The following is a 19,701-nucleotide window of genomic DNA, read 5'->3' as shown; positions in this document are numbered from 1 at the left end:
CGATACTCCTTTTGATCGTGCCAAGTATTTTTTATAAGTTAAGGTCATTCTTTCATTTCATGTGCTTTTATAAGATATTTATTAAAGTTCAAACGATGGTCATTGATTCTTTGGGCAATTGAGGTGGAATATTAGTTTTCATGTTCATGTGGATGGCTCATAATTTGCTATGAGTACCATACTTGTACAATTAGAAGGATTCGTTGATTGCCCTATTTACTATGCAAGAAGGATAAGGCCACCACTAGTGTAGCTGTAGCACCATTGCTTATGAAGCACTTGGTATCGTGGTATAAATTGAGATAGGTTTGTTAGTGGCATTACTAGGTACATCCTTGTCCAAAGTTCAAATACTAGACCTTGTGGGGTAAATAGCAGTTTCAAATAGTGATAGCTATAATACTGGCAAAAAGATTGAGTTATCAATAGTAATAATGTATATATCACCATTATTATGATAACGATCAGGGGTATTATGGCATTTGCAAGTGGTAATAATTACTAGGTGGGGTAAGGTGACCACAATCAAGTCATGATAGGAAGAGGTTGAAGGAGAGAATGGTCATTGTGGTTGTAGAAGTGGTTGATTGGGTATTGGGGTAGGGGTCAACCACAATTGTAAGTCAATGAGTGTGATAGACATTATGTAAGGTGATGAGATTTCCAAGCGGTTATTTTCACAGAATTTTTATTTGAAAAACTATAACTATGTTTTACCTGAACCAACACCCAAGGCGTGGGCTAGAATAAATCCATCAAGTTCAATCCTTAAGATGTTTCTTTATATTTTATTGAAAAAAAAGTTGTAGGGGTTGAACCAAGTGGCTATCTTAAGGTCAATGCCCCGAAATGTGTTTCAAGTAAACGATTCATTAAGTAGCATGAGTAAAGAACCCATGCACTACTGCAATGTTATATTGAATGAATGTGTGTATATACACGTGTGTGTCTTGCGTAAATCTATGTATATGTATACACGTGTGGTGTGTGTGTATGTACTTGTGTCTATATGCATGTCAATGCATCTATGTGTGTGTGCGCGAGCACGTGCGTGCACGTGCACACACGTGCATGTACGAGTCCTGTGCACATGCATTCACACATGTGTGTGCGTGTCTGTGTGCGCACACTTGTTTGCACACATGCATTATTTGCATGTGTGACAATATGTGTTTGCACACACTTACATGTGTGTATGCGTATGAGTGTCCGTGCTTGTGTGTACGAGTGTGTGTGTGCATGCGTGTGTGAACCCCCCCACCTATCCATGTGTTGTGTAAACCTATGCATATGCATATCTATGTGCATGTGTGTAGATGTGTGCACCTTGTGCTTATATGTACATGTGCATATGTGTAAGTTTGCGTGTGTGTGTGTGTGTGTGTTGTAGACTCGACAAGACCCCTTTCCATAGTGAAATGAAAACAATGTAGCTCAAAAGAGAGAGCAATTGTCATTAATGAAAAATATTGAACGCTAATGTTTTGTCAAAAGGTCAATGAGAGGTGGGCATTTAAAAAATAATAATAATAATTGTATAATGCACAATTGTTCAAAAGGTTGCACTTTGATAAGTCGTAGCAAGCATCACTTTTATTGAAGAGGGGAGTCTGCATACCTGCCACCATCCAAGAAAACATGATAAGAACCATGTTAACTTAAGTTGGGAAGACAGGTGTCATAGACACTCTTCCCTTGTTATTGGGTTCTCAATAGATTAGAAGCTTAGCCAAAAAGCTTCACCAGCATGATGTAGAAAATTAAATGAAAAAATATGGGTCTGTTCATGAGTGTATAAGGCAAATGAGTGGTTAGGTGTGGAATTGTATAGGAAAATGAAAATTTACTTAAATATAACCAAATGGAGGGTAAGAGCAATTACTTGGGGTAATAAATAAACGAAAACAATTTTTACAGTGGGGATATATAAAGGGGAGAACGAGATAAACCAAGTTTAGAAGGGCCCCTTACTTTTGGAAAGCAGAGATTGGAGAAAAAGGGCCAGTTACACAAATTGCCCCAAACCATTTAACTTATGTAAAAAATTACATACATGACATTGGACTCATACGTCAAGCAGCTAGCCTTATTTTGTAGAGAATAGGATAATCTAGAGGAAATTAAAGTACAAACAAAATTAAGAAATAACATTTACAACCTGTAGAGAGGAGAAGTTAAAAAGGGAAACAACCATAGGTTCGAGGCATACCCATAGGTTTGAGAAAGGGAGAGACTAATAGTAGTAGCAAAAGGTAAGACGGGTTTTCACCAAAAGGGACTAACATAGGTTAAGAAGGGTAGAAGAAAAAACCTATTGACAGGTAATTTAATGGATAAGTGATTAAAGAATGTTTCAATAGAGAGGGGGGGTTTATAGAAAATGAAAAATAAAAAAACAAAAAATCAATAAAAGCAATCATATAGAAGACCTGATAGTCTTTTAGTGGGTGTGGACGTGGCGTCGCAAGTCGACATCGTGTGTTTAGAGGCTTGAGCCTTGTAGCTGAGCTTTGAAGGCTGGAGCCTTGAAGTAGGGCGGGAGTTACAGTTGAAGTATGGAGGCACATACGTGGGGCTGTGGAGAAGGATATTAATTAAGGAAGTGGAGCATGGACCAAGCTGCAGTATTGTAGGTCCTGGATTCAGGGAGCACGCACATGAGTGGGATGAGGGAGCTTGTATTGCGCAGCATGGAGTCCAAAAAAGACGGCCTATAACCAAGGCTAATGGAGCGCGGGGGTTGACCATAGCTAGCGAACATTTTACAGGGCTGATCAGAAGAACAAGGCACATCGGAGCTTTAGGAATGGATTCTTGAAGGGCATAGGTCGCCACTCGACTGGGCTATAAGATAGTTAGAAGAAAAGGAACTGAGCGTCGGCATAGGGCACTGAATGTAGCAAGGCTGAGCGTGTTGTGAGGAGGGCACTCAGGGTAGCATAGTTTATATAAATAGGGATAGGAAGGGTCAGTCGGGGAGATAGTTGGGGCACGGGAGTCGGAAGATTGGGAAAAATTCAAGAGGCAGGGGGATATATACTAATGCCATATGTTGTATTAATAACTAGAGGGATACAATTTTAAGGGTAAACTTAGGAGTAAATTAGGCCTTGTATTAGGAGAAAATAGCGGGATAAAATTTAGGGTAAAAAAGAGAGAGAGAAGGGGGGGTTGTTTGAGAGAGAGAAAAAGAGTTAGAGAGAGATAAAAAAGGAAGAAATTGGGAAATTTTAGGGGGAATTTAGGGGGAAATAAAGGAGAAAACTAGGGAAAAAAAATTAGAGAGGGGGGTGGGGGGAAGGAAGGGAAAAAGGAAGGGGTGGGGGGGAAATTAAACATGGAAATAAATAGGGGAAAGGGATAAAAAGTAAATTGAATGTAAAGTGGGAAAGGGATAGTAAGTGTGTGTGTGTGTGTGTGTGTGTGTACCCAACTTAACCCCAGTAGGATACAACACACTAGGCAAGACAGTAAGTGGTCACACTAGCACCTAGTGTGATGACCTACTGTCTACCCGAAGAGGAATAGAAGTGTTGTTTAAGGAGTGGAAAGGATGCATTAGAGTATGGTGAGTTTGAAATTCGACAAGTGAAGGCAATTGTTTAAGAAGAGGTCTATGGTAGGTAGAAAGTTAAGCAATACCTAGGAATTAATTGGGATAGAAGACTTTTTTGCGGCTACTATGGGAATTGTTTGGGCTAGAAGAGCAATATTAAAAAGGTAAGTGGGGAAGAGAGAATTGCTCAGCGAGCAAAGAAGTGAGTCGAGAGGCAAGAAGGCCTTAATGACTTAAATGTACTATTTGCAACCGTCCAAAGTTGCTGGGGAAACATTATGTGTGTGTTTTAGACTCGACAAGGCCCCTTTCCATAATGAAATGAAAACAATGTAGCTCAAAAGAGAGAGCAATTGTCATTAACGAAAAATATTGAGCGCTAATGTTTTGGCAAGAGGTCGATGAGAGGTAAAAATTTGTAGAATGCACGATTGTTCAAAACGTTGCGCTTTGATAAGTCATAGCAAGCATCACTTTTATTGAAGAGGGGAGTCTGCATACCTGCCACCATCCAACAAGAAAACATGATAAGAACCAAGTTAACTTAAGTTGGGAAGACAGGTGTCATAGACACTTCTCCCTTGTTATCAGGGTCACAATAAATTAGAAGCTTAGCCAAAAAACTTCACCAGCACAATGTAGAAAATTAAATGAAAAAATATGGGTCTGTTTATGAGTGTATAAGGTAAATGAGTGGTTAGGTGTGGAATTGTATAGGAAAATAAAATTTTACTTAAATATATAACCAAATGGAGGGTAAGAACAATTACTTGGGGTAATTAATAAACGAAAACAATTTTTACATTGGGGATATATAAAGGGGTGAATGAGGTGAACCAAGTTTAGAAGGGCCCCTTACTTTTGGAAAGCAGAGATTGGAGAAAAAGGGCCAATTACACAAATTGCCCCAAACCATTTAACTTATGTCAAAATTTACATACATGACATTGGACTCGCAACTAGCCTTATTTTGTAGAGAATAGGATCTTCTAGAGGAAATTAAAGTACAAACAAAATTAAGAAATAACATTTACAACCTATAAAGAGGAGAAGTTAAAAAGGGAAGCAACCATAGGTTCGAACATACCCATAGGTTAGAGAAAGGGAGAGACTAATAGTAGTAGCAAAAGGTAAGACGGGTTTTCACCAAAAGGGACTAACATAGGTTAAGAAGGGTAGAAGAAAAAACCTATTGTGACAAGTAATTTAATGGATAATTGATTATCAGTCTCTTGAGACATAATATAAAACTACTTTTTTTCGCTTTAAAAAAAGAATGTTTTAATAGAGAGGGGGGCTTATAGAAAATGAAAAATGACAAATAAAAAATGGAAAAAAGCAATGGTATAGAAGACCTGATAGTCTTTTAGTGGGCGTGGACATGGCGTCGCGAGTTGACACCGTATGTTCGGAGGCTTGAGCCTTGTAGCTTGAGCTTTGAAGGTTGGAGCCTTGAAGTAGGGCGGGCGTTATGGTCGAAGTATGGAGGCACGTACACAAGGCTGTGGAGAAGGATATTAATTAAGGAAGTAGAGTGTGGGATGCAAGATTGTAGGTCCTGGAGTGAGGGAGCATGCACATGAGCGGGATGAGGGAGCTTGTATTGCGTAGCACGGAGTCCAAAAAAGGCGGTCTATAACCAAGGCTAATGGAGCGCGGGGGTTGGCGGTAGCTGGCGAACCTTTTACAGGGTTGATCAGAAGAACAAGGCACATCATAGCTTTAGGAATGAATGCTTGAAGGGTGTGCATCACCACTCAACTGGGCTATAAGGCAGCTAGAAGAAAAGGAACTGAGCATGGGCATAGGGCATTGAATGTAGCAAGGCTGAGCGTGTTGTGAGGAGGGCACTCAGGGTAGCATAGTCTATATAAATAGGGGTATGAACGGTCAGTCGGGGAGATAGTCGGGCACGGTAGTCGGGAGGTTGGGGAAACCTCGAGAGGTGGGGGGATATATACTAATGCCATGTGTTGTATTAATAACTAGAGGGATACAATTTTAAGGGTAAACTTAGGACAAAATTAGGAGTAAATTAGGGCTTGTATTAGGAGAAAATAGCGGGATAAAATTTAGGGTAAAAAAGAGGGAGAGAAGGGGGGGTTGTTTGAGAGAGAGAAAAATTTAGAGAGATAAAAAAGTAAGAAATTGGGAAATTTTAGGGGGAAATAAAGGAGAAAACAGGGAAAAAAAATTGGAGAGGGGGCTGGGGGCAAGGAAGGGAAAAAGGCGGGGGGGGGGGGGGGGGGGGAAATTAAACATGGAAATAAATAGGGGGAAGGGATAAAAAGTAAATTGAATGTAAAGTGGGAAAGGGATAGTAAGTGTGTGTGTGTGTGTGAGCATGTATATGTGTGTATTTATGTGCATGTATATGGAGGTATAGGGTATGTATATGTGTTGTGTACGCATATGCATGTGTATATGTGTGGTTATGTGAGCCGATGGTAGTCCAAGAGTCCAAGGGTGGTAGTCCAAGTGTCTAGCCCACGGCTTTCACAATGATTGAATTTCACCTTTATTGAATTCCAAAAGTCCGATCCTAACATTCTCTCATTGCAAGATCCAATTTGATTAAGGATTGTAGTCCATGAGCTAATGGTAGTCCAAGTGTGTTAGTCTAAGAGCCCGTGGTAGTTTATGAGTCCAAGATGGTGGTCCAAGTGCCTATGGTAGTCGAATAGTCCAAAGATGGCAATTCAAGAGCTTGGGGTCATTCATGAGTTCCCAAGAGCATTGCAAGACATCGTTCGAGATCCAGACCAAGCCTAAGACATAATATTTTTGTAAAATCTTAAATGAAAAACAACTTTGATCAATGGGGGATGTAACATGGATAAACAAATGATGAAGCTATGATACATATCTCTTCCTTCTCCATTTGCTAAAATTTCATTGTCTCATATGCCTCTTGATTGATTGTCCTCTATACAAGGCTTATGTCAAACGAGCTTATCACACTAGCTTCATCATGCACCACCCTATTGTAATCAGTTTTGAATAGGCTTCTATTCGATGCCATAGGAAGCCTAGGTTCACATAGTTATTTCCCATTTCCTAGTTGGGTGATCCTCCCACTCTTCTTAGATGCTTGCAGCTTGATTCCATTATTGTTGGCACTGACCAACATCCAAATTTGGAAAAAAGCTATAGCACATGGCAAACGGTGTTCTAAATGAAGCTTTGTCACAATCCTAGCTCAACAAAAAATAAGTGGTTGGCAGCATTGAGACGTTAGTATAGTGCACAATGTACACGTTGTGATCAACTCCATCATTGATCTAATTATTATCATATATCAAAATGCACAACTTACAATAAGGTAAAGTTGTAATTGCATGCGTACATGTGGCTTGGTGATGGTGATGACAAAAAGAGTAAGAGGCCAGTCCCTGCGAGGATGCATAGTAGCTTGTGCAAGGTGCTGTTCGCTGAAGGTGTAGGGAGGTCTCCATACCCTACGTGAAAAAACCCCCCATAGAATGCGAAATACCCTAGCAGACTGTGTGTGGAGAGGACGTTCCCAATAGTCATGCGTGAGCATGGTGACGACTGCACTTCACCCTCCTCCTCCATGATGGATGGAGGTTGGGCTCATCCTAAGATGGCATCCTTGGGACGGGGTCCAAATCCACAACAATGGGGACGGCCCCGATTCGATACCCGTCCTTGTCATAACCTCTTATAGGGGCATATGGGGGAAGCTTTTACGAGTAGCTCCCCATGCTACTGTTGGAGTTGGAGAGGGTTGCTGAGTCCAACGTCTTCTCTTTTCAACAAGAACAACGTCCCACGTGTGGCTACCCAAAGCAATTCTTGGCTTGAAGTGGGCTACTCTTGCCTGAACCTGCAACAACTGCTCACCCGTTTCACCAGATGAAAAGCTTTTGTGCAGGATTTCTCCTTCCAGCAGTCCACTCTAGGCCAGCTGTGGGGCCTCTTCAATCGTGTGTGAGTGCCAAGTGCGGAGGCGGGGAAAGGTCGACCCGAGGGCCTTTCCATTGCATGATGAGAATGTGATTTAGCAATCTGTCTTGGGGCCTACACATGTGCGCGATTAAGTTTGGGGGTTTTCATTATAAAGAGATTTGTTGTGTCCCATCAATCAATCATCAACGCCTTTTTCCTCAGCCGTGTTTCTGCGTATGTTTTCTGAAGTTCAGGATCATCATCATCGTTGTCGTCTTCGCTCTTCTGCCTCTGTGGAATTTCGGCAGAAATTGGACGGTGCGTTAGCGAGCTCATCCCTTGCCGATTGGCCCTCTCTCGCCTTCTTATCGCACCTGTTTGTGAGCTTCCCCTAGCTTCATCCTTCATCTTCCACAATTTCGTGAGAAGGACGTAGGGTGAGTGACCGAGAGAGAGGGGAAGAGCTCCCAAACAGAAGATCCAGTCTCCTGCCAGTCTAATTTGCCTGAATTCGCTTCGGCCATACCCTTTCTAGGGTCCTTCCCTTCGTTTTCAACGGGTGGATATCGAGGTCCGCTCTTTAGGTCGTTTTCCCGCACCTGAGCACAGATGAAGCCCGAGACGTGAGTTGGGATGAGGTGCATCCTAGGAATGATTTTTCTACAGAGTAGAGAGAAGCATTTTGTGATTTGCTGCAGGAGCAAGAGGAGAGCACAAGCGGGTTGCTACACTATCAATATTTTGGAAGCATAGTCTGGTCACCCATCCCTTTTTCCATGGGTGACGGCAGTGGCGGTGGCGGTCCAGCCGACTCTTACATTGGGAGCCTTATCAGTCTCACGTCCAAAAGCGAAATACGCTACGAGGGAATCCTCTACACAGTCGACACAGAGAAGTCAAACATTGCATTACAAGATGGTAACGCTTCATCCTCTCGTTTTTCAGCAAGGATTCTTCCTCGCGAAGGGTTCCCCCCTTAGCTACTGTAGGATTATTTCTTATTCCTAGTCTCGCAGATTATGAAGATTTTTTTTGCTTGGTGTAACTGTCAGAATTGCCGGCATCATATTTTTCATCACGTTCTTATCATTGAGAAATGTGTCTCTTTATGCCTTCCCCGGTTTTTCCTTGTTTTCTTTCTCTCTCTCACACACACACACACACACACATATTCCCTTGGGGTTTAAAACTGTGGATTGGCCCATGATTGTCGTACCTTGTCCTTGGTGTAGTTGAAGCCTCATATCCTCGTGTGATGACCGTTTTAAGTTGCAGTAAAGTGCACTGATTTGCAATCTTTGCCTGCTTAAGCCACTATGCTACCTGCTGCTGTAGATTTGGTGCCAAGTGGTTTGTTCGGTACTTCATTTTTTTAATTAGTACTACCAAGAGGGTCATCTCATGGACACGCTGCATTGAAATGGGGAATGTTAAGGGAATAAGGTGACTCACTATGTATCTCCCACCGTCCATGCATACTTGAGACTATTGTTTTTAATGACATGGAAAAGCTTGATGAAATACTAAATCAGTTTTCCCTGCAATTTGGGTTTTTTGGTTCTGCCCTGGGGGAAATTGTGATCCTTGTATAGCACCGTAGGACATAGTACTCATCGAGATGCCTTCAATCTGTTATAGCAATTCATAGCAACACAAAATGCCCAGATAATCTGTACACAGGGTTAAAAGCCACTGCATTTTCTGTTAGTTTGCCGGGCAACCAAATAATTTTTTGATGCCGGTCAACTCAAGATGAGGATACAGAAAAGATGAGGGATACAGAAAGGTTAACTGTTATCATCAATTATAGTACTGTCTGCATCAGTGCATTGACATTGGAATTTCGGCACTTTTTTCTAGTATAACATTGGATATATAGTAGCAATCAGCAATGACAGAAGGACCTGTGTATCAGTGGATGATTGTGTGTGTGTGGATGTGTTGAAATGTGAGAGCGTATGCTTATACTGTTGGGAGGTTGATGATGTTAGTGGGAATGCCATAGCAGCTACTCCCTACTGTATGCGATGGAGTTTGTGGTATCTTGTGGGTGATTGTCTTGACATTAAACCGCACTGTTTGTTTTGTTTTTCAAGTATGAGTTTGTGCATGTTCCTGAATAATCCATATGTATGTTTTCTACTATATTAGTGGACGTGTTAAATTCCTTCCTGCGAGTTTTCATCCAAGTTGCTGCATGCTGTATTTGTAGTTGTGCGTTGCCGTATCAGCTACCTTGTGTAAGCTTCTTTGCTTGATATAAGAGACTAAAATGAAATACTCATGTTCACACGCAATTTGTATGATTGGACTTATTCTAGTCTTAAAAAGGTATACTCATGTTCACATGTAATTGTACCTTAGATGAAACTTGAACGACTTTTCATTAGCCTTCTCCTTTAGTATTAACGATTTCTAGAGGACACCCAGAGAGAGACACAGAGAGAGAGAGAGAGAGAGAGAGGGGGGGGGGGGCGGGACGGGGGGGGATGTGATGTACTTTTTTGAATAGCCTTCTCCTTTAGTGCTAGCCTTTATCACGGCTGAGTCTTCCTTTACTTTCAAAGTGCTTACAGTAACTTAATATTAAAAACTTTATATAAATGGATGCTTGCGTGCGTATGTGGGTGGGCATGTTTAATGTGTGATACATATGCTTATAGTTTGGCTCCACCTGTGGGCGTGGATGATGCCTATGGGATGTCTACTATCTAGTCTTTGGTATGCGTGATGGAATAATGTATTTTAACTTTGTGGGTGACTCATGATATTAAAGCTGCACCTGTTGCATATTCTTGAATTCAACGTATGTACATGCTTGCATGCATAGATATAAACATGCATGTCTGTACATCGGCAGCGTCTGACTTTATTGTGTGTATGTGTGTGTGTGTCTCTCTCTCTATCTAGAGAGAGAGAGAGAGAGAGAGAGAGAGAGAGAGGGAGAGAGAGGTTGCATTTTTGAGTAAATTTACATATATGTATATGTCTGTGTTGTGACATTCTAGAATGATTTTATTCTGCAGTGAGGTCATTTGGAACAGAAGGGAGGAAGAAGGATGGCCCTCAAATTCCTGCTAGTGACAAAATTTATGATTACATTATTTTCCGTGGGAGTGATATCAAAGTAAGTTTTGTCATTTCAAGTCACAATGTTGGCAGTGCGCCTTTCTTTCCACAGATTAAAATGATGTTGTGAGCATGAAAAACTGATACATGTTTGTCATACAGGATTTACAGGTGAAGTCCTCCCCACCGATACAGCCATCTCAGATCCAACCACACCATGATCCAGCAATCATCTCTTTGCAGGTTCTTCATTTAACTCCTTGAAATTACTCAAAACATTAGTTTGAGGAGAGCAGTGGTAGTCAGTAAACTGAATTCTCCTATTACTGTCAAGAAGTCCTCAGATCGTTAGTCTGCAGTATCTTGTGGAGGTGTATGTACAGTACTATCATTTCTATTGACTTACTTTTCTGCTTTTTCCCTTAAATTTTCATTCAGTCTCAATTTTCTCAGCCGACATCGATGGCCTCATCATTTGTACCTTCCGGAGCTGGAGCTCTCCCTGATGGGGTTAATCCAGGTCCATATCCTTATCGGAGCAATATGCCATCTATGTATCCGCCTGGTGCAGGTTTAGGATCATGGGCTTTACCACCTGCACCCCCTGGTGCCAATGGGAGCTTGGCTATGCCAATGTACTGGCAGGGGTATTACAGGCCTCCGAGTGGTATTTCTCATTTGCCACAGCAGTTACCAATGCCATTTCCAGGAGCACCGACGTTACCTGGAACGTACCTGCCACAAGTGCCTACTATGCCACAGCAACAACCATCTGCAGCTACAACTCTGCCAATGGCAATACCTGCACCTGCTGCAAATCTACTGGCACCTTTGCAGCAGCCTAATGTTCCTGTTATAAGTTCAAAAGACTCCTTGGTAACTGCTTCAGTTTCATCAGATATCGAGACATCTAGCATTGCATCACCTGCTCTTACTTCAGCAGTATTATTGGCCGACACAAATTTGACATCCTCAGTAGAGGAGAAGATTTCTGGCACAGCAACTGCGGGTAAATTGGCTGAAAGAATTGTGGGTCCACCTTTTCCAAGCTCCCAATCTGTTGGCTCTTTTCCAGGACAGAGTACAACAGTTCACCTGCCACCTGCTCCTCTGCCCACAACTCTGCTGGCACCTGGGCAGCTGCTGCAGCCAGGGGCACTCTTGGATCCAGTGAAAACGTTGGTTGCTACATCTCAGTCTTCTATCTCAGAGCAGAGATCAACAGAGCCATCCACAACAGCAGCCCCATTAATTTCAACACCACCCCCCTCTCAACCACAGAAAGCAGTGAACCAACCGCTGTTGCCATTGCCGACATTGCCAACCTTGTCAGGAAATCCACCGCATTATAAGCAAGGAAATCAGGTGCAATTCTTTTTTAGGTTCATGAACTTCACGGTCAACTGCTGAAGCACTTGTGATAGTTTGCTTTGTTCTGAAGGTTGTTAATGCTTTTTGCCTCTATCCTTGCTTCAATTTTGTTCCTTTCTTCACTAGAGGGTTATACATCATGTGAATGAATCTTGCCATGTGCTTATGAACTGGCAGTTTTGTTTATTTGATTTATTGGATTTTAGAAAGAGATTATTGAACTTTAGAATAACAAAAATCTAAATTTGTACGTTTGGATATATTCTAGTCATACAAAGGTATATAGATCTATTTCTTTTTTTAATAGTTTGAGGTATGTTTATCCAACATTCTTAAATGCTTTGGCAGGCAAATGGTACCACTTATATGCGGAGAGGAAGAGGGCGAGACAGAGGCATTGGGGTATGCTCTTGTTTCTCCCATAATGACTGCAGTTGTTGTAAGCCATGGTTGAGTCATTCCAGGACATTACCTATACTATTTTTCTTCGTTCAGTTCTAACCCCTCTCCATGCACAAGGGCATACAGGTGTAGTTTTCCTCCCCCCATGCTCCCCCCATGGTAGCAAATGGGTGTCTGGGAATGTCTGTTGTGACTTCTCTTGTTAAATAGGTAAAACTTTTGTATTTCAATTTTGTGTTTACCATTTGGCTTCAAGTTTTCTCCTCTACTTGTACTACGTTTTCAGTGTGACATTCCCCATCCTAATCTACGGCTTCCTTCTGTGTTAGACCTCTCTCTCTCTCTCTCTCTCTCTCTCGCTCTCGCTTCCCTTACTCATCCCTTCCTTCTGCTATCTTCCCCTTCCTCTCACTCCTTTCCGCTATTCTGCCCCTTTCAGCGGTATCGGAGCCCTTTCCTCTGGCCCTGTGCCCAGTTTCCCTTTTTTCTAGCTTTTGCTTTCCCTTGCTTCCCCTTTAGCCGGGGCATCTACACAACATGTGTACAACCCGCTGCTACGGTCTTCTGACAATTTGCTGCCACTCGTGCCTTTTGTTGAGTCGTTGACCTTCGCTTCCGCTGTTGCTTCTACGACTATACGGCCTCTCTCTTGTCATATTGTCTTCTGTTCGTAACCTTATGCTCACCTTAGAATGGGAACTACTATGGCTGTGATGACGTACTTTCTGCACCATCTGTAAATGGAGCCCTCTATTTTTGGCCACCCCACTGAATTACCACACCAGTTAGTCTGTAGACGGAGCCCTCAATTTTGGGTCCCCCCACTAGTGTACCTCGATTGAGTGTGCTCATGGGCAGTGTTTGTCCTTTCACCACACCAGTTAATATGCTTGGAGAGGCAATGAGTCCACATCACATTGGGAGAAGAGCCTATCTTTCTAGATGCATTTGGCAGGCCTATACAACAGGGATTTCATGCATTAGGTTGCATTTGGCAGGCCAGTGGGAGTTCATGCCCCTATCTTGCCACAAGTAAGCACTTACAGCGAAACACAACCTGTGCATCGATGATCGAATGTGAGGTTCTGCACTTCGGTAGGGCAATAGTACTGGACAGTGGCAACTTGCCATTGATGACATGCTTACCGATGCTCAGCAATCATGTTGTGCTTTACTCGAGGACATTCGGGATGAGATGCCATTCCACCATGAAACACCCCTTGCAGGTTAGCTACAGCTAACCTAGTGTATTACGCAATCATCTCTCCATGATCGGCATCCAGCATGTGAGGTTAGAACACAAACAGATGGTCACACTTGTGTAGGATAGCCCGTCACCACTCACCCTTATATCCTCCCGAAAATCACCCCTGAGCTAGGGGTCACACAAATCTCAAACCAGTGATCTTCTAAGTAAGACTACATGTCCCATATCATGCAGCCCCATCTGTGCACACGTCGGTAAGGAATCTTAGGAGACCCACTCCCAATGAGCTAAGGCTCAAACTTATATGGGCATAAGGTGTCTTAGGTGTCTCAACCCTAAGATTTCCCTTCTTGTACTAAAGGCGCGTCATGCCCTAACTATCTCAGAGTTTGGTTACTTGACCCGAGGTTAACCTGACCTCCATAAAACTAGCCACGTTATGTCCAGACGTGGACATAACATTCTCTCCCCCTTATATAGACAAGGACTGAAATATAAATTCTAGGATTTGGTGCTGAAGAGAATCAAAGTGCTATCCAGCATATCTTCCAGAGTTTGATTGACCCTCTAATCTGTCCATCTGATTCAGGATGATCACTTGAACTCATATTGAGCTGAGGGTCTAATTTCGTGAACAGATCTGTTTTGAAATGCCCAGTAAACCTAGCATCTTTGACACTAAGGATTTCAGTCGGTAAGGCCATACCAGCTAAACAAGTTTTCCACAAACAGGGGGGGCAAGCTTAGTGGCTTAAATATTTGGAACTGTGACAATTTGGTGAGCCGATCAACGATCACTTAAGTTGCATCATGCCCACTAGAGGGTCATGGTAATCCTACCACAAAAGTCATGGAAATACTCTTGCCATTTGTTTTCAGTCATCTCCACCGAGATGTAATAGACGATTGTGTCTCAAGCACTCAGCTCTATTGACTCGGCACCATTGACAATTTTGAACATACAATTTGATATTAAGCTTAGAACCGAAGAAGGTTCTTTTGACTAGATTCAAAGTTCTTTGTATCCCCTGGTGACCAGTGCCAAGATTGCCATGACACTCAAACAAGTGTCACCGCTGGTACACAGACCGTACAATGCACCACCTGTTAGCCCCCATATGAGGAATGCAACAGGGCTTGATACCTGTAGGAGTATGCATGGCTATGCTTCAATGCCCCACCTTTTAGCCCCCATATGAGGAGTGCAAGGGGCTTGATACCAGTAGGAGTATGCATGGGTATGCATTGTGCTATCTTGGCACGTGAAGAGGAGGTGGAAAGTCTGCAACGTGGGGCTGCCAAGTGGGCAGCAACACATTGTCCTTGTTTTCAATTTAGGGCAGAAGTGGGCAGCAACAGATTGTCCTTCTTGTGTTCAATTTAGGGCAGCCAATGAGGCCACCTTGGTCAGCAGATATAGTTGACAGTAGGCCCAATGCCTGGGTTGCATACATACATGTATACATTTATGCGCGCATGCGTGCGTGTGCACATGTATGTACACAGCCCACGTACACAGCCTGCATATTTGTTTGCAGAGCAAGGAAGGCCCGGATAAGTGAAGGGTTTGAGTCTCGACTCTTCTTTTTCAATCGAGGGAAATATCAGGAGAGGGCCTGTTGTCAGCCATATCCCACACACACACACGCCCGCGCGCGCACGCACAGTCTCTCTCTTTGGCACTCATACATTATGGTTGGCTGATAGTACAGTGGCCAGCTTGTACAAGGTTTTGATGCCTGCATATTGGATTTCAGATTAGGGAAATCAGATTTGGTCTATGAATCGTAATGCCAAGTGGTGGCGTAAAAGATTGCAGCAGCTTCGCTCTTGCAACTCCCTCTTCGTCAATAGGTTTTTCTATGGCGGGTGATGCTTGGGGTTATTCCGTTTGGCCAATCCCTAGCATGCAGTCATATTGCTCCTGTTGTTTGTCTGGCTCAAAGGGAATCCTTGCTCCATCTTATGACTTGTGACTCTCTCCTTTTCTGTAGCAGCATCTTCAAGCCCAGTTTCCTATTGCTTGCTTTGGCAAGCTGTGGGATTTACCCACCATGGAGGCATGAGTTTGCTCTTTTTTTTCTCTTGGGTTCGATACTAGGGACTTTGGACTTTGTGGAAAGACATAATTCATAGTGTCTTTGGAGATTATACTTTTCCAAGTTGCACTACTTCGAGATGTCACTTAGGCAATCTTTCTATGATTGTTTCACCCAGAGAAACCCCCCATAAAAAAAAACCTCCACCTCACTCACCCCAAAAAAAAAAGCGTGTGTGTGTATACATACATACCCCCCCCCCCCACCAACACCATGTATATGTGTGCGCTCGCGCATGCATGCGCAATAATATGTGTGTAGTTTTTCAAAGATTTTTTGTTACCTCATTTATCTTTCTTTCGTTTTCTCTTTTATTTTCTTTGTGGAATTTTGGTCTTTAGAACAACAAAACTGAATTTGTACGATTTCATATATTCTAGTCTTATAAATAAATAAATAAATATGTATGTATGTATGTATGTATACACATACATGTGTGTGTGCGTGCACACACGCACGCACACACACACATACATATATACATACACGTGCGTGCATATATATGTATGCGTTTGTACGAATTTCAAAGTGTGTAAGTGATGTACATACACACATAGAGACATACATATGTACGTACATATATGTGTGTGTGTGTACGATTTATGTGTATGTATGTATGTACGTTCATACACGCGCACATATGTACTCATATACACACACATACACACATATGTGTGTGTTATCCCAATAAATCTGATCTTTTCTTCACTTGGGTTCGATATTGGGACTTCGGACTTTGGAAAGATAGAAATCATGGAGATTCTACTTTCTCCAAGTGTCACTATTACTCGGGCGATCTTTTAATGATTGCCTTTGCGTTGTCAAATCGATTCCTCTATCTACTTGTCTTATATTGAAATCTTTTGCAGTTCCCTCTTTGGCACTGCTTCTTATAATATAAACATACATGGATAAAGTGTATTTATGTATACATCGTACATACATACATGCATGCGTGCATACCTACCTACGTAAATACATTGTATGTACGCACGTACTTATAAGTACTGAATGTGTAGAGGGGATGCTCTTATACAAAGTTCCAAGAGTGCTAATATTGAGTGCTTTCTCTATAGTTGCTTTTTTCTAAAAGCTAGACACTCCTATAAATCTTTCTAGATGGGTTACTCTAGAATATTGCTTTTTAGCACTCTCAATTATATTTTTCACTTATGCATCACCCAATTACAAAGTATCCTCACTATGCGTTCCACTCTTTAACTTCATTACTTCAAGGTTTATTAAACTCTTTCCAATAGAGCAAGTTTTCGAGACATTGTGAATCGATGTTGATTGGAGCTTGGTACTAAGGATACCATTAAGCCTTATTTGTGAACACATACCTAACAAAAATGTAGCATAGAATTGTTTGTGTTGAATGCATATGCAATTGTGATTAAACTTGAGTTCATGTTTGGTTAGTTGTGCTTTGTTGCTCAGCGTGGTGCATGTGTGCATGCCTTGAGTGAGAGAAGTGTTGCAACCTTCTACTTGTGCATGAGCCATTCATGTGCCTCACAAGGGGTTGTAGCTTGAATGAAGAGATTTTGGACTGCCTTTTCATTTGGAATGGATATTATTTAGAGGACTCGGCAGACCCTGTATCTCCTTTCTCACGAATTGGTAGATATAGCCTTATCCGTAATACTAGTAATAATAATTGTTTATTTAGCCTTCTCCTTTAGTGCTAGCCTTCATCATGGCTGAGTCTGCCCTTCACCTCTGGAGTGCCGACAGAAACTCAGTACGAAGACTTTGTATAAATGGATGCTCAAGTGTGTGTGGGTGTGTGGATTTGTATGTGTGAGAGCATATGTTTATACTATGGTCTACACCCATTGTTGGGTGCTGATGACGTCAGTGGGGATGTCATAGGAGCTAGTCCCTGCTATGCGTGATGGAGTTTATGGTTTTCAACCTTATGAGTCTCTTATGAGATTGAAACTGCACTATATTGTGTTTTTAGAGGATGAGTTTGGGCATGTTCCTGGACTCATCTAGGTATATATACTGCGCCAATTTTGTGGTGTAACAATCAGCGTATACTAATGAGTTAAATGCCTTTTTGTGTATTGAGTAACACCTACATTTGGCTACGCTATTTTTAAAGCCTTAGAACGAATGTCAAATGTTCAAATTCAAAATCAATAGTGCAGTCATTCATTTTCCTTCCTTTTTTGGGGTCGTTTGTATTTTCCAATGCTCTTCATTTTTGTGTGGGAAAAAGTTTCTATCCCGTTACTAAGAGACTTCACACACCTTTTGTGTTACAGACATTACATGCACAAAAACAGTTCACAGAGGATTTTGATTTCACAGCAATGAATGAGAAGTTCAACAAAGACGAAGTTTGGGGAGAATTGGGAAAAGGGGACTCCAGAGACAAGGCTGAAGGAGATGAGGATGCTGCTGAAGATGGTCAGGAAGAGGAGGACCTTCCTAGAGTGGTGATGATCTGTGCTCCTTCCATAGTATCAATTGTATGATTTATGATAAATGGACAAATTAAATTCATCAGAATGATTGCATGCTTTTTTCTGTTGTCTTTAGGATTCGAGTGCAGTAGTATCTCATTAAGAGTGGTTTTGATATGGAACTTGTGCGCAATCAGTTTGTGAGAATTTCTTTCTGAGCTGTGCTAATTTTTTAATCCCTGATTGCTTCTTTGTTTCCAGCCCATTTATGTCAAGGATGATTTCTTCGACTCAATTTCATGTGATGCGCTCGGCAGAGGAGGGCAGACTGAAAGGACCAAGTTCTCACAACAGAGGAAAATAGATACCGAGGTTAGCCTTCAATGTATTGGTTTGTGTTTGTATCTTTTATGGTTTATTAATGTTTTATATTTGCATATTAAAAACGTTTTCTTGAACTTGATATGCTGTACTTTTCACAGACTTTTGGCAGCTTCCCTGTGAGATCTCGAAGCAGTCGTGGAGGACGTGGTGGCTATCGTGGTAGTTTCAGAGGAAGCTATTATGGTGGTCAAGGAATGGGCAGAGGTAGGGGAAATGGAAATGGTGGCAGGGGACGTTTTTCAAGAAGTCCAGGGGTCATGTAATTGCATGCCTATGTGGCATTGAAATGTTTCTTTGTGTTGGTGGGTAATTTATTGAGGGTGTTGCTGTTTCTTTGCTTTGAATTTAGGCACAATCTCGAGTTGGCGTACTGCCCAACAGGGTTGACCTTGTTGTTTTGGGGGGGGAGGGGGATGGGCGGGCGGGCTTTCGAGAGGACAGATGGGTTGTTGCAGTTAATCTAATGCAATTCTAGTTTTAAGGGGCGAATGCTGCACCTTTTTTATGGCAAGTAATTTGAGGGTGAAAGCAACTGTTCACTGGACACCTTCCATCGCTCCTTAAAGCTGGCCTGCTTTGCGGCTCTTAATGGGTTGTACATGGATTTGACTTGAAAACTTTTTGGAATCTTTAGCTGTACACTGGGTCCACCTGCAGAATAGCTTCTAGCCTTGAGATCTATCCTCAAGTTGTTCCTATAGAGCAATTAAAAAAAATGAAAGCAAATGAGGCTGTCATTTTAATCACTTTTTTATGGGGGGTTTGTGAAATAGAATGAAAGAAACAGTCGAGCAAAAAAAGAAGGCACAAAATACATCATGCTGAGCATGAGAGTTTTTTTTAATTTTTGTATTTGAATCTTCTTGTTATTTTCACTTGGTTTTGGCAGAGCTGGCCAAGTTTCTGCTGCCTCAACTTACAGGAACTTTCATTGCAAAATTTGTAGTCCTTCAATGGCATTTGGATGTTTAATGTTGGCAAGAAAAGAGCATGGATACTTGGATTGCATGTGTTTTGGGGGGGGGGGGGGGAGAGAGAGAGAGAGAGAGAGAGAGGGTGTGTCCAAGAGAGAGAGAGAGAGGTTGTTTCCAAGAATGTGACTAGGCTTTAGGAGGTCTGCAGCCAAGTCTGTTGGAAAGGCAAGAGCTTATTGACAAATTTTCGTATGTCTGCCTTACCACACTCGTAGTTGAGCAATGCAGATACACTGAAAAGTCTGTTATTGCATTTCGTCTTTACAAACTCAGTTTCACAAAAAGCACGGGACACGCCTGTGGTTTGTTTGGCAGA

General features: G+C 42.0%; 1 protein-coding gene across 1 annotated transcript; it reads left to right on the top strand.

Annotated features, from left to right (window-relative positions):
- Positions 1-7,678: 7,678 nt before the first annotated feature.
- Positions 7,679-19,255, top strand: DCP5 (decapping 5). The gene is made up of 9 exons (XM_087388134.1): positions 7,679-7,783; positions 8,164-8,383; positions 10,492-10,592; positions 10,697-10,777; positions 10,973-11,899; positions 12,254-12,307; positions 17,887-18,060; positions 18,289-18,399; positions 18,510-19,255. Exons 2-9 carry the CDS (start codon positions 8,242-8,244, stop codon positions 18,672-18,674), a joined length of 1,755 nt encoding a protein of 584 aa, XP_087244260.1. The 5' UTR covers positions 7,679-7,783; positions 8,164-8,241; the 3' UTR covers positions 18,675-19,255.
- Positions 19,256-19,701: the final 446 nt, after the last annotated feature.

This window comes from Dipteris shenzhenensis, chromosome 17, assembly GCF_047967505.1.
Source record: "Dipteris shenzhenensis isolate YYH24624 ecotype China chromosome 17, Dip_SZ_1.0, whole genome shotgun sequence".
NCBI classification, from domain to species: Eukaryota; Viridiplantae; Streptophyta; class Polypodiopsida; order Gleicheniales; family Dipteridaceae; genus Dipteris; species Dipteris shenzhenensis.
The sequence above is the reverse complement of the archived record's forward strand: the minus strand, read 5'-3'. Positions and strand labels throughout refer to the sequence as shown.